The following is a 19,507-nucleotide window of genomic DNA, read 5'->3' as shown; positions in this document are numbered from 1 at the left end:
AGACAACTGTGCTCGTCAAGCCAGTTCATGGAGACTTTAAAACACATTTGTGCTTGACATTCTTCTAACATAAATTTGATTGGTAATGATTTACGTGTGGTTGCACCTAAAATTCCAGCACTGGCTGTGATGAAAGCAAATTAAGTCTTAGTCACAGGAAAACTCAAAGAGCAGCACACATTTCAAGTGATTACAGCTCATCTTAAGCTGTCAGTATGAATATTTAACATTCTAAAAATAGTCACGCTGAAATTCCTGTGCACATTGATGTGATACTCCTCACTTCTGACTACAGGTGGGCTACTGGAATGAGCATGAGAAATACGTGAACACAGCTACCTTCAACAACATACTCAATGAAACATTTGGCCTGCAAAACAGGACCTACATTGTCACCACCATCCTTGTGAGTTTTGTGACTTTTATCAAACAACTTCTAGCCATCAATTGAAGGAATTTCAATTGATTATTATTGTTATTATTTCCAAGGCAAAAACATCTTGGTTACTGATGTAACCTCTGTTCCCTGATAGAGGGAACGAGACATTGTGTCAATGTAGTGACACTAGGGGTTCGCTCTTGAGAGCCCCAATCACCTTTGCTTTATTCAGAAAAGGCCAAAGAAAATTGCAGTGGAATTTGCATGCCGATCTCCACCCCGGACATACTGGTATAAAAGGAGATGCCGAGCACCACTAATTCATATTTGTGCTGAGGAGCCGATAGAGAGTCCCGGCCATGTCAGCGGTCGACCTTCCAGCGGTAACCTTCCAGCTAGTTAGGTAAGGCCTCTTCCTGGTCCCGTTAAGCGTGGGAGGAGGCACTTACCCAGGCTACAGGCGGTGGCCTTTCCTGATTTTTGTATTAAGCAATTTCCCGCCGAGCACCTGCTAGAATAGCACTGGTTAAGTGCTCTTCCTGCTCCATGAGGGAGAGCACTACAGAGACCACATCCTACCGAAGGGAATACCTCACATGGACTTACCGACAGGAAAGTTCACATATGGAATGATGCCACTGGGGAGCATCCTATCTATGGAGGGGTTTACTGAGGGGAAACCGAACAGTAGAAATGCATCATACGTGATTACTGAGAGGGAAATCACCACGTATGGAGTACTGAGCCCAAGTACACGGGCTCACCTGTACAAGGAGCATACCACGAGTACTGGGCCTGGCGGCATTACTCCCCCGCCGAGTTCGTCACCGAACGTGCTTAAGAAATTATAGAGGCGTCCAGTGTTCATCAGTTGCGGGAAACTGTTGTGGGCAAAATAGCGCACATTATCACCTTGAAAGGGGAAAGGCGCTAATGCAACTGATACATCCGATCAGCTGCCCGGCCTATTTTTTGTTACCCCGTAATATTTGGGGCGAAACCAGTTCTATGCACAGGTTGTAGAACCTTGCAAAGGTATTGGGTGTAGCCCAACCCACTGCTCTGCATATGTCTGTTAGAGAGGCGCCCCTTGCCATTGCCCAGGAGGATGCAACACCTCTAGTGGAGTGTGCTCAGACTCCCAAGGGGCATGGCAGGTCTTGTGATAGGTAAGCCAAAGAAATGGCATCCACAATCCAATGGGCCAGCATCTGTTTGGAGACAGCTTTCCCCTTCTGCTGCCCTCCAAAACAGACAAAGAGGTGCTCAGAGCATCTAAAGCTCTGCATGCGGTAGGAAGCGCTTTCAGTTGTACATAAACTACCAGTGCCCTGGTAGTTTATGTACAACGCGGTTGCTGTGTTTTGTGTCCGGACCAACATGTGCTTGCTGTAGTGTATTTAGGGGTTTCAATGAAACTTCGCTAACTGGTTGGGTTAGCGGTGCTGTGTTAGGTTATTAGCTTAGATGTACTGTGTTGACAATAAGTCCGGTTAGTTGCCCGGAAGAGTCTCTTTAGAATTTCCCGTGAACTTTTGTCACCATAGCAACCAACACCAGTGATTTGTGATCTGGGTCAACACTAATGAAAACAGTTTAATCGATGCATATGAACTTCAGCGCGTTCCGCAATGCACAAATAAACAGTGATCAGTTAAAGTGATGGAGGCGAGCGCGATAAGGAGGGCCGTCTTCAGGGAGAGGGCCCTGAGTCCGACTGTGCAACAGTGCGCTGGCAGCGGCCCAGACAAGCATGTCGGACATCTGGGCATCAGCCTCAAACTGGGTGTGCTGGCCCGAAGGCGGCAGCCCAGCCGAGTCATCCGTGTCAGACGCCGGACCGCTCTCCGATGCAGCGACTGACGTGCAGTCTTCTCTATGACCCGACGAGATCCATTCTAATTCTGTCGAAGGGGATCTCGATCAAAGGCAGCGGGCGCAATATCGCTTTTGGGGTGGCAGGTGGATTCACCAACTGACATTCCCGGCACGCCGCACACCACTTGCGAACTTCCCCGTGAATGCCTGACCAAAAGAAACGGGCCATTATATGGTTCAAAGACTTTTCGTGACCTAACTGGCCAGCCATTGAATTATTGTGAGCTGCCTGGAAGAGTATTTCCCTAAGGCTCTTTGGTACTAACAGCTGAGTTGTAATCTCTTTGGTTTGAGTGTCCCGTGTCACTCGATACAACCGCTCTTTGATAATAGAAAAGTATGGGTATGTGAGTGCAAGTCCGGGCTGGAGCTGTTGACCATCAATTACTTTCACTTGGTCTAAGCCGTGCTTGAGGGACTCATCATGCGACTGCTCCAGAGGGAAATCCTCCTCAGGGAAGTCACTGAGAAAGGGAATTCCCTCATCTGCATATTCCTGACGCTGAGCCGACATTGACGGCCCTGGCACTGCCTCCCCAGCCATAGTATCGTATGTCACACCCCACGCCACTACTTTGCAGAACCCATCCACACACATTACCCTCAGTAGATCTTTAAAACCGGGCCAGTTGGTTCCCAAAATTGGTGGATGGTTGAGGCGGGAATTAACCGCAGCCTTGACTCTATCAAAATCTATTAACCTTCCCCTGAATTGTACCTCAATTGTAACCACTGGATACTTGTGAATGCCACCATGCACACACATCAGCCTCACCAGTTTATTTTTATCCAATGCCTCACCTTGCACCAAGCATTGGTGGATTGAGGTTTGAGAACAACCTGTATCCACAAAACTTGATGTGTATCCTCCTTCACCCTTCACGGTATACAATACATCCCTGCTCGATTGGTGGCAGCCTGTTGAGCGTCGGGGATCCGGACCAGTGTCCCCACCTCCATCACTGGACACCACTCCTGGCTGTGTCTGGTTTCACCACAGCTCCAGCAGACCGGCCCAGGTCTTCCTTCCGCACATGTGGGGGCGGTCTCGCCAAGCTGGGGGGGATAGCGGAGCGAGACAGGGGGTTGGAAGAGACAGACGAGGGAAAGGGTCCTCGGGGCAGGGGTCTGGGCGGGCCTCCCCACCTCTAAGGAGCTAGAATTGGGTGGGATTGAGGGGATCGGGGGAAGGGGAGGGAACTTAAGACAGAGGGGGTGGAGAGAAGAGAGAGGATACTGCTTCGCCACCTCCTGGGAACGCTGCCATGTAGTCCTTTGCCAGCTGGACGGCTCCATCCAACGATGCCGGGCGGTGGCACTGAACCCAATTGGACATGCCTCAGGGAAGTTGGAAGACAAACTGCTCCAGTACCACTAGGTCGACCAATTCCACAATGTTGCGGGTTCCCCCACCAGCAACCATTTCTGACGGGCGTCACGGAGCTGCTGTGCTAAAGCGAACTGACGGCCGTCCTTCCAGAAGCTCAATGAGTGGAAGAGCTGCCGACTCTGCTCCGGGGTCCGACCGACCCATTGCTGGATGGCCTTCTTTAGGTGATTGTAATCCAGGAGGCTGGCGGTGGGGAGTTGTTGTGCCGCCAGCTGCGCCTCCCTGGAAAGCAGGGGCAATAGGTGGGCCACCCACTGAATGGGAGGCCACCTCCAAACCTCCGGTTTTCTCGAAAAGGTTGAGGAAGGCCTCCCGATCATCGATTGGCCCCATTTTCTTGAGGGCCACCGGTGGGATGGGCTCCGATGAGTTCGCAGCACCAGCCCCCTCCCTGGTGATCAGGCTCTGCAGCACCTGCCGTCCTCCGCTTGTGCCTGGACCAGGGCTTGGAAGCATTGTTCCTTCACCTGGCGTACCTCCATGAGGGCATGGTGTTGTGCTTGCTGGATGCTGGGTTTACCACTGTAAAAGCTCTTTGTTCGGGGCAATGGAGGAGTCAGGAGACATTGAAGCAAATTCACGGTCAGGGTTTTTAATCTTCAGTTTCACACACACAATCGACGGTAACCGTCGATACAAATAACGTTTATAAATAAATGAACAAGCACTCTCTCTGCTCATAGCTGTTGTGCTTGCGGGTCACTCTCTTTCTGTATACTCTCTCTCTCTCTCTCTCTCTTTGGACACTCGGCGTGCCTTTTATGTCTTCTCCGAGACAGGTGTTAGGTTTAATAATGAACCAGGTGAAAAGCCTTACCGCTGTCTCTTTTTTCTTGATGTTTGTCTTTGCATTCTCTGTGACTGAGGTGAAATACAATACTTCGATAAGTTACCAGCTGAAAAGTATGCTGGAAATGCAAAAAGTATTTGATGTAGCTGATGCAAGATTTTCTTTCATAACAACCACCCTTAATTATGTAATAACCAAACAACTAGCCTTAACCAAGCAACTAAACCACATTATCACACGAAAAAAGGAAACATTGCTCTAAGATAAGTCAAAGAGAGCAAAATTAGCCTACACTATGTTTCTCATCCTTAGGAATCTCCCTATGTGATGCTGAAGAAGAACCATGAGAAGCTAGAGGGAAATGAAAAGTTTGAGGGTTACTGTGTGGAGCTGGCTGCAGAGATTGCCAAGCATGTGGGCTATTCCTACAGAATAGAGCTCGTGGGTGATGGAAAGTATGGAGCTAGAGACTCAGAGACAAAGATGTGGAATGGAATGGTTGGAGAACTGGTGTATGGTGTAAGTACAGTAGCTAGTGCCTGTGAATGTTATCAAGTTCTGTATGGTTAGGATATTTTTGTTAAGTAGTAATTTGTGTAGTTTTAATTTTAAAGTTTTTCATTTTATTTTTATATTTAACATATTCCATTCACATGATCTATAGCATACATTGATGGTCACTTTGCCTTAAGACTGCATTTTCTCTATTCCTACTATAGCGGTATATGTAACATTGACACAAATCTTTTCTGAGATAAATGAATTATTTTCTGAGATAAATGAATTAAATAAAAAAAGTGCTGTCAAAATGGGCAAGAAACAGGACAGTGTTCAAACCTCAAAACCTCAAGGTTGGACAAAAGTTTATCATTTCTTCTCAAGGATCTTTCCCCCACACTCAGATGACTGAGGATGACTTTTGCAGACACCCTGAATAATTTCTTATTCAGAGCATTTTTTACCCCGAGGCTGCAATATTTTGGGCTTTGTAATGCTAAGCAGTGTCAAATATAGTATGTCTTCATTGGGCTAAATGTGAAAACTCCAACTCACTGTTGTTAAGTGGTGTTCTTTAGACTTTTCTCTCCTTCTTGAAGAAAATATGACGTTTTTATGAAGCATAGACAGTGATACTGTGTGAGGGAGTCTCAGGAGAATCATGTCTGATAGGACTGACTCTGTAATGATTCGTAATGTTGGAAGTTATTTTTATGTTTTTCTATTGCTAAAAAAATAGATACATTTTCTTTTTTTTTCTCAAATTCAGATTGTGCTAGATTTCTAATTCCAGTGTGTTTGGAAGACGTACAGAGAAAGAGCCTTATTGTTGTGTGCAAACTAAGTCACAAGGCTTTCTATAGAATATTTTGTATGTTTGATTATTCATCACTTTCATAGAATTTGTTGAGAGCAAGTTCTTGAGAACACATTTAAGAGAACAGTTTTATGTTGTTTTATAATGTATGCCTTATTGTCAACAAAATAAATCACACTGAACACTCCATCTTTGGTTAATGATGTAAATCCTGTTGTCTTGCAGAAAGCAGATGTAGCTGTGGCTCCCCTCACTATCACTTTGGTCAGAGAGGAGATGATTGACTTCTCCAAGCCCTTCATGAGCTTAGGCATCTCCATCATGATCAAGAAGCCCACCAAGTCCAAGCCAGGTGTATTTTCCTTCCTGGACCCACTGGCCTATGAGATCTGGATGTGCATTGTGTTTGCTTACATTGGCGTTAGTGTGGTGCTATTCTTAGTGAGCCGCTTCAGTCCGTATGAGTGGCACATAGATGATGAAGAGGAGGGAGAACAGCAAAGCCAGAATCAGAACCAGTCACCATCACCAGAACCCAACCAGTCTCCCAGCCAGCATGATCAGAATCAGAATCAGCGAGAAGAGAAGCAGGAGAAGCAACCAGAGCACAGCAATGAGTTTGGGATCTTCAACAGCCTGTGGTTTTCCCTGGGAGCCTTCATGCAGCAAGGATGTGACATTTCACCAAGGTAGGTGGCTCATCATTAATATCAAATTATAAATTTTTTTTATCCTCATTTTTTTGTTGTCACAAACAACATCTCTGACAGAAGAAAATTGTACAATAAAGATAATCTTGTAAATCGTCTGCTGCATTACATGTTTACGCAAAAATCGTGATTCTTGGAAATTAATTTTTTCTGAATTCATGTTAAAATACATTTATTGCACATGTTAAGCCAAATTTTTTTGTTTATTACAAAATTTATAACTAAGCGACCCTTCAATAAAGCCTCTTCCGCACAAATTTTAAACTAATATGTTTTAAGTGTCCTGTCGCCATTCACTTTCCAAAGTAAGCGGTTTTGGAGATAATTTTCAAGTCTTCGTTTTCGGTGGAGGAAAATGCCATTCTAGTGTGGATGAGAAGCGTAAACGTAGCAAAATCCATGTGCTTTCAAACAAAAACAAATCAGTGTGGACATGGCCTAAGTCTTATTTCAGAGTATTAAAAATGATGTGCATATACATTATATTACATATATACAGTTCATATACTGTATATAAATAATATAATGTATACATATATTTCAAATACAGTATATGTAGGATACAGTACATATCTTTTCTATATGCCAATGGTAAATTCATGAGCTAACGAAGCTATAACTTTAATTCTGTCTTTATTTTGCATTATGAGATCAGATCGCTTTCAATACATCAAAATGTAAAAAATAATACAAATATTAAGAATACTAATCATAATTACTCTCACTTCAATCACACTAAACTATAGTGTCAAAAGTGTCCCTTTGCGCCTCCTGGCAGCGAATGAGTCTCATGTGTGAAAATTTACAGTTTTACTGCGGTAGTACTGCCAGGGGTAAAGAGTGCCTACTGTTGCTCAATCTTGTATAGGTTCTGCAGCCAATCACATTTAGTCTAGGCATACATAATAACTGTTTGTGTTTCAATTGGTTTTGAGAATGCGTAAGCACATCTATAGAGAGAATTAGCATATATTTGCGGAGATTGTCTAATGGCTGTACAAGACAGGTTATGAAACCCCTTCATTTGGAGATGGTTTGGCCGTATAGTATGCTAACTGATAACTGCAGGCACCTGTTGTGAAATTTGTATGTGCTAACATTTTCTGCACATTTTATGTAAGTGCACTTGTATTCATTATTAGTTAAAAGATTAGTTCACCCAAAAATGAAAATTTTGTCATCGTTTACTCACCCCTTTGACTTTGTTATAACCCTATATGACTTTATTTTTTTTTTCTTAATGCAAAGGGAGAAATTATGAAAACATTTTGTTATGTCATACAATGGCAGTTTATGGTGGCCAAGCTTCAAAAGAACACAAAATTATAAGTCAGAAGTCTAATAAATTATTCCATGTGACTCATGATTTTTTTGAAAGCAATGCAGGAAAGGTTTGGTGAGAAACAAACTGAAATTGAATGTATTATTTAGTGAAAAAGTTCACTGGCTGTTTCCTGTACACGTTCATTGTAGGACACGAGAGCAACAGTTCACGCAGTCCACTCGCAACATTGGGGCATCATTTTGTCATCTAAAAACAGGTCATCTACAGTGATAGCAACAACACAATGGATCACAAAACAGAGAACAGAACTTGCTAAATATGTCTGAAGAGTCTGTAGTCGAAGAATTGATGCATTTCTATGATCAAACAGAAACATAGAGGAGGCTACAGGCAACCACAGTCACACCGTATCCTGACCTGATGCCAACGGCATGCGATAAAAGGTATATGTATGGAAATCAGAGCGATGGTACATTCTATAGATCAAGCAATTCTGTCTGCTGTGAAATGGCACCAGTCCAAAAATAAAAAATATAAAATAAGGCTGAGCATAGAAATACATAAATTCTTTGACTACAAACTCTTTAGACATGTTTAGCAAGTTCTATTCTCTGTTTTATATCCAGTTGTATTGTGCTCTGTTGTCGTCATCACTGTGGCAGACCTGTTTTTAGATAAACAATTTGGTTTTCGCTTGAACGCCCCAATGTGCCCTATCATGAACGTGCACAGGAGATCAGTGGTCAGTGAGCATTTTCACTAAATAATACATTCGATTTGTTTTCTCACCAAACCTTTCATAACAAACATACATTTCATGGAATAATTTATTAGGCTTCTGAATTATACTTTTGTGTTCAGGTAGAGGTTGTCACCATAAACTGCCACAAGAAATAAATAAAGACATACATTATAGAGATATAATAACACATGGGCGAGTAAACAATGACTGAATTTAAATTTTTGGGTGAACTATCCCTTTAACGATGCCTCAGAATATATTGAAAGAACAGAGCACAAATACACTATAGGTAAATAGGGGAAGATAAAGATGGATTTTTGAGACTTCAGCAGAGAAAGCAATATAAAAAGAATGAAGTAGCAGAAAAGCCAAAGCAAGAGAAATGTCAGCATTATAAGACAGAGTTGGGGAGCAAATTAGAACTCCTGCATAGGATTAATAGATGAATCCTACAAATATCCACCTATCTACTGCAAGTCCAGGGATCAGGGGTGCAATATGTCCAAAGAATATAGACAGTTAGCTTCGGTCTCAGAGGGCTTTAAGATTATTAAAACAAGAAATTGAATGTTGGATATAAAAGCTTAAAAGTAGACAATTACAGGCAGCTCGTAGTGTGTAGCTGACAAAAACAGCTGATGTGGTACATGTAATGGAAAGAAGACTTGGAGCAAATTTATGAGTAAAAGTAATTGTCACAGGGTTCTGATAACATACTGTACAGTTGATTTCATGGATCTATGCAAACAGATGAAAAAAATAACCTTTCTCAAGGTCTTCGATATGCAGAAGTTTCAAATCCATCCTTGTTTGTGTTTGCAGAAAAAGTCCTGCAGCTCTAAATTCCTTGACCTTTCCACTCCAAGCACCTTATGCGATGCTGTCCTGTCTCTTCCACTGAACTGACACTTGTTCACACAATTTTTTATTTACAATTAGTCATGAGGGAAGTGTAACCATAGGTTAGGCTATTGCTGACACCCCTGATATGGTCCTCTACCCTCATTATGTGCAGATTGGCTTTGAGCCTCTGGATGTGCTGGCTCCTCAGCTAGTGTTTGAAATTTTGGTTGGACATGTATATCCTTGGCTTGAGGGAAGGAACCAACATGCTCAAATTAGATTATACCGCCAGAGAGCTTTCCATGACAGATGTGATTGTCTCCACCAGAGCACTCAGCCTGGCATAGCGTTCATCCATGCTAACTATTACAATCATTACAAATAACCTTGATCTGCTTTCATCAGTATTTTGTGAACAAGAGTAATCTTGCCTCATCTAACCTGAACTCTGCTGACATAAACAGCTTAAACCAGCCTAAGCTGGTTTGCTGTATTTAGCTGGTTTTTGGGCCATTCTCAGCTGTTCAGACTGGAAGATTAGCCGACTGACCAACTAAACCAGCTGAGCTCCTGCTTGGCCAGCCTGGGATCAGCTAGTCCAGCCCAAGACTAGCTAGACCAGCTTAATCAATTTTAAGACCAGCACACCATTTTAGGCTGGTTTAAGCAATTATTTTGTTATTGTTGTTGTTGTTGTTGTTGTTGTTGTTGTTGTTGTTGTTTAGCAGTCAGGAGTTGTTTTTTCATGGTCTTAGATTGGAATGAAATGGTGCTGAATCAGCTTCTTTTTACCTAAGGGCTTCCGAGAGTGATAGGAAAACTCATCCTGACAGGGACTCACTCTTTCAGTGTGTTTTACAGAGCTCTCTATTCGTTATTCTGTATTTTGAATGTGTGAGCAAAGACAAGACTGTGGATGTAGCATCAGGCCTTAGAGTAGTGCCTTATTTTGACCTAGATTTGCATTTCCTGAAAGAAATGCGGCAGCAAAATAACAGTGTTAAGGATTCAGGTATGCCTAGGATTTAGGCATTAGTTCTGTCTATATGAAATACTAGTAAATGAAAGACATCAAACACAAACAGTTTGATAGAGTTTGATAAATATTACAGTACCTTCTTGCAAGCAGTGTAATAAGATGTGCCCTCATGACAATGAGGCAGCGAAGGTCTATGGATTTTTTCACACAACAGCATCAAAGAATGTCCCATAATACAACTGTCTAACAAGTAGTAAGTCATGGCTATTGACTGTTTTTAAGGGGTGTTTCCTTCAGTATGTCCCACCCAAACGTTTCAATTGGAAATGCATCAACACAGGAAAGAAAACTGCTCGCCAAGCGATTTTATGGGTTTTTTAATACTCGTGAGATTTTAAATTAAGGTGCTCATTTGGACTGTGAGGCTATTTGTAAAACATTTCAGACACCACTGTTTAAAAAAAAAAAGAACGTTTGGCATAAGTGTTTTGGGATTGATGATTGTGTGGGCTAGACCGAAGACACCAGGCTAGTACAGCATTTATCTCTGACAGCAAACTTTTTTTTCCACGACAAATGTCAGAGCTGCCACTCAGAGCTCTGACTGGTCACATTGTTATTTACCATTGCTCATCTGTGCCAGTGCTTCATATACTGTAAACTCTTTGGGGCTAATTCAAGATTTTTACCAGTAATTATAGCTCAGCACATTGCTATTTTGCTGCATTTTGTGCCTGCTTAAGTTGGAATATATATATATATATATATATATATATATATATATATATATATATATATATATATCCTTTCTGTGTGTAGCAGAGCGGGGGACTGGTAGGAGGATAGATAGGGCGGCAGCACCAGCCGAGGGGGAGGAGGGGCTGTTGATGCCACCATGAAAAACCAATAAATTAGCAGACCACGCCACCCTGTAATTAACAGGGAAATACTAACCCAAATCACAAATAGTAAAGGGCACACAGGTTAATTGTTTCAAAATAAGAGGGTGAGACACGTGTATACCAAGGTACACAAATATATTTTTTATTTTAACAGATGAGTCAGAATAGGCACTGCACGCTCATTCCATCATTTAAAAAGTGTATTAAAATTATGAGCACTGCAATCAGCTGCGTGGTTTGTAATAGGCTTCACACACCCATAAAACAACATATAGACTCGCTGACCACAGAGGGCTTAGACTTACCAGGAGCAGGAAGGCTTACCAGGAGCTGGGGCAGCAATTCCCTGATAAAGACTTCACCCACAAGTGTACACGCTCACTCACATAAACACAGGTGAATCAGTTGTAAAACCACAGCACTCCACAGGTGAAAGGGGCACTACCACCATTTAGCGGGGAACAGCTAGCTCCCTGCACTGGGCCTTCAACTCCTGAGAACACAGAATGGAAAATTAACCAAATACTCATACAATTAAAAACAAAGAAAACAAAAACGCAACAGGATTTTAACATACAACACATAACATGTTAGTGTGAAGGGCAGGGGAGAGCTAATGACAAATCACCATGCCAAGACCAACTTCACACAAACAATAACAAAATAAAATGGTTTCAATTAGTACAAAATAACACCATTTCCAACTCTAATGATGATCTTTGTGGCTCAGAATATACACATACAGAGCTACGGATCCCACTTCTCTCTGTGAGAGAGGAAACAGCACTTCTGGAGCCAGAGACAGAGTTCATAATGTACACATACCAAAACAGAAATGTATAACAAAACAGAAAACAAAACAGCAGCGTAGTTCAGCCCTGCAGCTTCTATCCAGACAGACACATTCTGGTGAGCAGATTAGTTAATCTATAAAAGAACAAACAATTACAAAAGGCTAAAAACATGAAACCCACACGAGTTTCAATCACCATCATATTTAAGGTGTTCACATACCAAAACTGTTGAAGCTACAGCTATAATTACGGCCGCAAATACACCGGCTGTATAGAACAGCTGACTGAACGAAGGCAGCAGTTGGCCAGCGGAGCTCAATACGAGCCTCGCACAAACAAATGCTAATCACATACAAACGAAACTAACGTTAACACAGGATACCAGAGCCAGGCAGTTAGCCTAACGTCTAACATAAAAACAATGACAACAACACATACCTTTTGAGTGGAAGAGTCCAATACTATAAAGGGGGAGGACATTAGATCATGACGCGCATCTAGGCGGCACATAGCCACCCTAATATACCCCACGAATGCACGCTGATAGGCTATAAAAAAAAAACACAGAATACTGAGGGGCGTGATGCAATAAAACAGACAGATGCGCTGTTCTTATGCACACTGCATAATGCAAATTGCATTAAAGTTAATATTATGCATAACAGGGAAAATCACGGTTATACACAAATTACAACATTAGGGGAAATACTACAAGACATTAGTCTGTCTCACTACATATGTCAATTTGACTTTTCATAGATTTCACTTTATTCACAAAACTTTAATAAATGTGTGGTGGTTTTATTTGCCTGGCACAATAGAGCTCAGCAGTGTCCGCCCACTTTTTCAGCAGTCTTTGTTCCAGAAGTATTTTTCCCCATAAGTATTTCATAAAATTCTTCATAAAAGAGTTCAAAGTCATAAACCAAACCAACCAGCTCTGAGGTAAATTATAACTTTACAAACTTTCATTTGAAGCAGTGAAATATTTGAGTATTGGACAGAAAGACTGTGTACTCAAGGCCCCAGCACACTTATGCTGAGTTTACACTACACGATTTTGTGGAGATCGCCGAGAAAAGCCTGAAATTGTGGGCAAATCAGAGCTCCCATCATTGAAATGTGAAATATGTTTTGACTAAATACAACTGCAGCGTTGACCTACAGCCAATGAGAGAGCAAGAAATGGGGCACGGGAGTTGCAGGGGAAGGGGTCCTGATATACCTGCAATATAACATCAACTAGCATGGCTGTGGTATCAAGAAAGTCTCATTGGACTGAAGAAATGGAGGAAAAATTTGTGGAACATTTGCAGGAGCACCAGTGCCTATTTCATCTGAACTGTACCACAACCGGGTGGAGAAAGAGACGTGTTGGAGAGAAATTGTAAATTCTCTTGGACAGTCAGGTAAGCAAATAGGTAGATTTTTCAGTAGGAGGTCCTTTTTATATTGTAATTTATAAAATCTATGATTAAAAACATACACATCATATTCTGAAATGCATAACATATGATCATGCATTTGTTTTCGTATCACTTCTTGTATTCGTCAATAGTGAAATGTTTTGTAATGTGTTCACCCCTGTTGCCAATTCCTCATGTAATTTGCAAACGCTACGAATTCCATGACAAGACAGACAGTTGTATAATATGAACAATTCCACGATCCGACGTCTTTGAAGGTCGTGTAGTGTGTAGGAGGCATAATGTGACATTGAAATGTGTTATCAATTAATGCCTCATTCTATAAGTAGAATTCAAACTAGATTGGTAAAAGAAGCTGTTTTAAATACTCGATGATGATTTAAAGTAATGAATATGCAGAAGATATTGTGTAATTTGTCTTGTTTACATTCTGAATTCATGATGCTAATGCGCTAACATGCTATATACAGCCATAATATGTGGCTATTACATTCTGTTATTGTATTTTAAGATGACACTGATACTACTGCAAAGATGGGTGTATAAAAGAGTATCATTGAGCAGAATACAGACAAAAAGAATATTGATATGCATAGGCCTACCTTATGTGCAGATGTGTGGCTTTTCTAAATTATCCCATAATTTACTCACCCTCAAGCCATCCTAGGTGTATATGACTTTCTTCTTTCAGCCAAACATAATCAGAGTTATATTAAAAAATATCCTGGCTATATCCTAATGGGATTGAATGGTACCTCAGATTTTGAAGCCCCAAAAAGTGCATCCATTCATCAAAACAGTAATCCATACGGCTCCATGTGGTTAATAACGGCCTTCTGAAGCGAAGCGATGCGTTTTTGTAAGAAAAATAATAATTATATCTTTAGTTATAATTATAATTATAACTTTATAAACTATAATCACTGAGATTCACAAGAGAGTTGAGTTCCGGCGTGTGACGTAGGCATAGCATAAGCTCCAGTGAGCTCTGCGTTCATCGCTTTTCACCAGAGCTTACGCTACGTATAGCATGGTGTATAGGATAATTTTTTTTTAAATACAGTTAAAATAATGCGGACTGATGGATTCAACAGAATACAAGAGCTCACATTCAATCTGTCTTTAAAGGTTTATAAGTTATTTTTAAAAATGTATTCACATATCAAGAAAATGAAAGGGATATTTACTTCCGTTGTGCTCTACTAACATTGTGCTATTACCACAAACAGAAAGCAAGCGAAAAACAGAATACAATGTAAAAAAAATATATAATTCTTAAAACGATGGAGATAAGTGTTATACCATCAATATATATCCAGACGTGCATTGTAGTCACATTCAGTTGCCTGGATTAAAGTGGTGTGTACAATCCCAGTGAAAGGTGTTAGATTACGGTAGTCTGCTTCATGTTCAACACTCAAAAAACGATTTGCAAGGTCTGGAATTGTACTGTGCGAATTGCATTCAGCACTAGTTTTGAGGGAGTATTTGTGCCATTACCTGATTTGCATAATTCCCTTAGTGAATCAGGTGCTAATCTATTGCAAACAGCATGTGCAACAACCAGTGTGAGCAATTCATTTATAGTGAATTCCCCCCTTTCTATCTCTGTTACTTCAGCTTGTATCTCTTATTTGTTATTTGTTTCTGATGAGACGCTTATGAATAGATTTCATTAATTCATTATTAACACTCTTTGATGTCTCTCAAGATAGATAGCAAAAAGAAGGGCAACTGGAAGCACACAGGCAATCAAAGCAATTAAAGTGAAGTCATGAGGAGATGGCACAAATGATTAGCAAGCCGCAAACCTGAGCAGAGATTTACTGTAGCACAGCAGCTTAACATGGCTCTGATGTGATATAAATTAATAATTCATCATACGGCAGCAGCTGCTCCTGTTGTAGTGGATCACCCATTGCACACGGTTTACTGTGCATTAGAGTTGGGGTACTCGATTTTGGACTCAGACTGGAGTCAGAGTCACAAGTCCAATTTTAATGGACTTGGACTTGTCATGGACAGAGTCCAGCCGGGTCCATGTCATTTGTGATGCAATAAAAAAATTATAATAATAAAACGGAAATTAATGGACACATCTCTGTCTGCATGCAGCCTTATTAGCCCCTGAAGTCATAGACATAGCCATAGTTTTTTCTCTGTTTAAACAAACACATGCACACACACGTACTCACATGCACAAGCACTCTCATCATTCAACCAATACGCTTGAATGTTACTACAGAAACTACTGTATAACATCGTCTACCAAGGTGGCTGGCATGACGAAAACATAAAAACGGGAATGTATCCAATGCAATAGAAACTAAACATTTCAATTACATGTTTACATTTATGCATTTGGCAGACGCTTTTATCTAAAGTGACGTACAGTGCACTTATTACAGGGACAATCCCCCAGAGCAACCTGGAGTTAAATGCCTTGCTCAAGGACACAATGGTGGTGGCTGTGGGGATCAAACCAGCGACCTTCTGTTTAACAGTTACCGTAATTTCCGGACTATAAGCCGCAACTTTTTTCCCACGCATTGAACCTCGCGGCTTATACAATGACGCGGCTAATATATGGATTTTTCCCGCTTTCAAATTTTATAAAAATAAATAAATAAATAAATAAATAAATATTCTGTGACGTGCTCAGTTTTTCGGCAGCGTGAAGCTTTCATTACACCAATGAAACTGCCTAACGGGTTAAGGTCAAAACAACTTTTTTTGTTTACTGTTTAGATTAAATCGAGCGCGCTCAAACTTCCCATCATTCTGATTACGGTAGTAATTTTGTCACCCTCACCATGGCAAAGACATGGAGAAACGCATATGATGCTGCTTTCGAGTTGAAGGCGATTGATCTGGCTGTTGGAAAAGCAAATAGAGCTGCTGCACGGGAGCTTGGTCTTAATGAGTCGATGATAAGACGTTGGAAACAGCAGCGTGAGGAATTGACTCAGTGCAAAAAGACAAAAGCTGAGGCTATTCAACTCCGACACTGAAGGAGATGACTTCAGTGGTTTCAGTGCACAGGACGAGGAAGATAGTGACCAATTACTTTCTTGGTAGGCTACTATTTACTGCAAATGTTTTATTACAAGCCGTGTGTGGCAGCGGGGGCGTGGTCAAGCGCCCGTCCGGGAGAGAAAAGCTGTAAGGGCGCTTACACCTGCGCTGAATTATGTCTAACACCGGTGTCTAATTTCAAGTGCCCTGCTTCACGTGTCCTTGGGAAAACTGTCACGCGGGCACCAGTTTGACAGTTTTCAGCAGGGCACTTGACGTTCCAGGTAAGGCTTTTAATGGCCACAGCAATGTTTACAATCAATTTTATAAAGTTTCTCAATTCTTCTATGCGCCAACACTAGACTGACGTGTGTCACTTTCTCAGCTCTGTGGCTGCTGCCTTTTTATGCCGCTCTCCCCATGCTTACTGAAATTAGACACAGGTGTTAGACATAATTTAGCTCAGGTGTAAGCGCCCTTACCGCTTTTCTCTACCGGACGGGCGCTTGACCACGCCCCCGCTGCCACACCGTGTTTCGTTAAAGCCTATTTATTTTTGTTACAAGCCGTGTTTCGTTAAAGCCTGAGTAAAGTTCATTTGTTTCAATGTACCGGTAGGCACCTGCGGCTTATAGACAGGTGCGGCTTATTTATGTTTAAAATTATATTTTATTTAAAAATCAGTGGGTGCGGCTTATATTCAGGTGCGCTCAATAGTCCGGAAATTACGGTATATGCTTTAGCCCACTACACCACCACCACTACACTAAACAATGCAGATCAAACAACACGGGACCTGACAACTGGTAAAATTGTGTGTGGCGTTGCAGTTCATTATGGTTCAAATTAAAGTTAAGAACTTCATTGAGTCAAGTCACCCACATCATGTCTCACACAGTTTACTAAAAACAGCATATTGAAATAAAAATAGTATTAATATTGAATATTAAGTCTTTTTCAGTGTAATGTATCTACACATGTAGGCTTCTGTAGTCTCTTGTGCAGTGTTGTCAGCTTGAATTGGTCTATAATAGCTTGATAAATTAACTGTGTAACTTTTAAATAGTAGGGGGAAAAAAGTTCTTGCTAAAGCAGACAACAACTCTAAACAGATAAAAAGCACCTATTTATTATTGACTGACTATTTTCAAAGCATTGACAAGCTGCTTTAAATAAATTATTTTACAGCATTTTCCACCATTCACAAAATTCAACCATGCACAATAAAATATTAGAATATTTTGGACAGTGAAATGTTTTGTTTATAATTTAATTATAGACTTTAAAATAAATGTATTATTCGATGACAGTTTTTGTATTTTTTGTATTTGGATGTTTTATTTTACATTTTTATTTTATTTATATATTTTTATTGTAAACCACTGGATAACTTATGCATGAGGACAATTCTGTTAAATGTATTGTTCTCCATGTTTTTGCAGTTAAAGAAGAGCTCAATGAAATTGTCTTTGTTTGGTATTTAAGGATTTCAGAGTAATTACAGGCCAACGTGTCAGCCGCAAATATAAATTATTATAGATTTTTTTTATCTTCTGCGTCAGTTACTGCGATATGCACAGGGAAGCATCAGGGATTTAGATACACGAGTAGCACGCAGAACTGCCCTTCATTTTGCAGTTTCCCACAAATTAACTAGAAAATCATGTCAATGACGACATGACCCTAATATTATCAGTGGGCTTTTCCTGTGTTTTTGGATGTAGCATTTGCTGTCAAATCATGAGATGTAACTTCTCTAATTACTGTGCTAATTACTACTGTGTTGACTCATTTGTATGCACTGAATTTTACCAAATTAGTCAACAGATAGAGAAAAAAGATTCAGAAAGAAATCTCAGTATTGACTATTATTTCTTTAGAAAGGGATCATTTAATTAAAACTAATTTAATTTGAATTGACAAATTGAAAATTAAGTAAAAATAAACACTAAATTAAAATGCAAAACATAATAACCTCACTTTCTTTAGTCTATGAGTTCAGTTCTTTGAGTTTTTGGAGACCTGTATAGAAACCATTGTTCCACGTCTGTTGCTCACTTGACGTTGTGTCGAATGAAGCGACACAAAGGGTCTTTCTTGAAGGCCTCGGTTACCTCTGAATTTGAGAAAAGGCCAATGAGAAATAGGCAGACATCATTTGCATGTCCCTCCCCCGGACATATGAGTATAAAAGGAGGGAATCATGCATCTGTTCATTCAGATTTCTTCTTCGGAGCCGAGTGGTTGTGCGATCAGCGTGCTGAGATTCTGTGTAGTTCCAGGATGTGGCCGATATCTCTCCGCTCCTGACAGTCATAGATGCTGGCTTGTGTATCTGGGCCGCATTCACACTGAGGCGGCATTTGTGGATTATTCTTGTTCTCACTGCGAGAACTTAATCATGTCAACATTGCGGTCACGGCTTTCCTTCCTAAAAATGAATGCACTCCAGCCGCCCCCCCCCCCCCACATCGTTCCTTCTTCCCACGGGATTGAGGATAACCTGGCTGGTGTTGGAGGCGATTTGGGATGGCAGCAGGCTCGGTTTTGCAGGTTTTGCAGGTTGCTCGAAGTGAGAGTGGCTCGCCTCACGGCCAGTCCGACTACTCCTTCGCACCCGACGAGCTGGAGAGCGTCCCTGCATCTTACGCGGAAGATTCGACTTGGCTGCCACCTTCAAGTCGGCCCGACCAATCTGAGGCTTACGCCCAGATGGCCGACATGCTTGCCTGGGTCGCCATGAGCGTGGGGTTGGACTGGGACCCTCCATCCTCCCCGCAGCCCTCACGGCTAGACGATTGGTTCCTCGGGTCCGGGCGCCGCTCACAGCCACGCCCCCCCGGTTCCTTTCGTCCCGGAGGTGCATGATGAGATAATGAGGTGGCACCTTTCACTGCCCACAACCGACCTCCTCGCTCATCCACTCTCACTACCCTTGACATTGGGGCGGCCCACAGGTACTCGGAGGTCCCCCAGGTGGACATAGCGGTTGCGATCCACCTGTGTCCGGAAAATGCCACCACCTGTGAGATAGCCCGGTGCTCCCCTCCAAGGCCTA

At 41.5% G+C, this 19,507-nt stretch overlaps 1 protein-coding gene across 4 annotated transcripts in view; it reads left to right on the top strand.

The window, feature by feature from the left end:
* The window catches only part of LOC127628214 (glutamate receptor 1-like), a 119,430-nt gene that overhangs the window by 53,240 nt on the left and 46,683 nt on the right, over window positions 1-19,507 (top strand). For all 4 annotated transcript variants that reach the window (XR_007968619.1, XM_052104973.1, XM_052104975.1 and 1 more), the window contains exons 9-11: window positions 296-406; window positions 4,750-4,956; window positions 5,978-6,441. Coding sequence is in view for 3 of the 4 variants with exons in the window: in XM_052104973.1 (XP_051960933.1) it covers window positions 296-406; window positions 4,750-4,956; window positions 5,978-6,441 (782 nt within the window). In the remaining variant the exon portion in view is untranslated. The remainder of the gene's footprint in view (window positions 1-295; window positions 407-4,749; window positions 4,957-5,977; window positions 6,442-19,507) is intronic.

The sequence above is a fragment of the Xyrauchen texanus genome, chromosome 34 (assembly GCF_025860055.1).
Source record: "Xyrauchen texanus isolate HMW12.3.18 chromosome 34, RBS_HiC_50CHRs, whole genome shotgun sequence".
NCBI classification, from domain to species: domain Eukaryota; kingdom Metazoa; phylum Chordata; class Actinopteri; order Cypriniformes; family Catostomidae; genus Xyrauchen; species Xyrauchen texanus.
The sequence above is the reverse complement of the archived record's forward strand: the minus strand, read 5'-3'. Positions and strand labels throughout refer to the sequence as shown.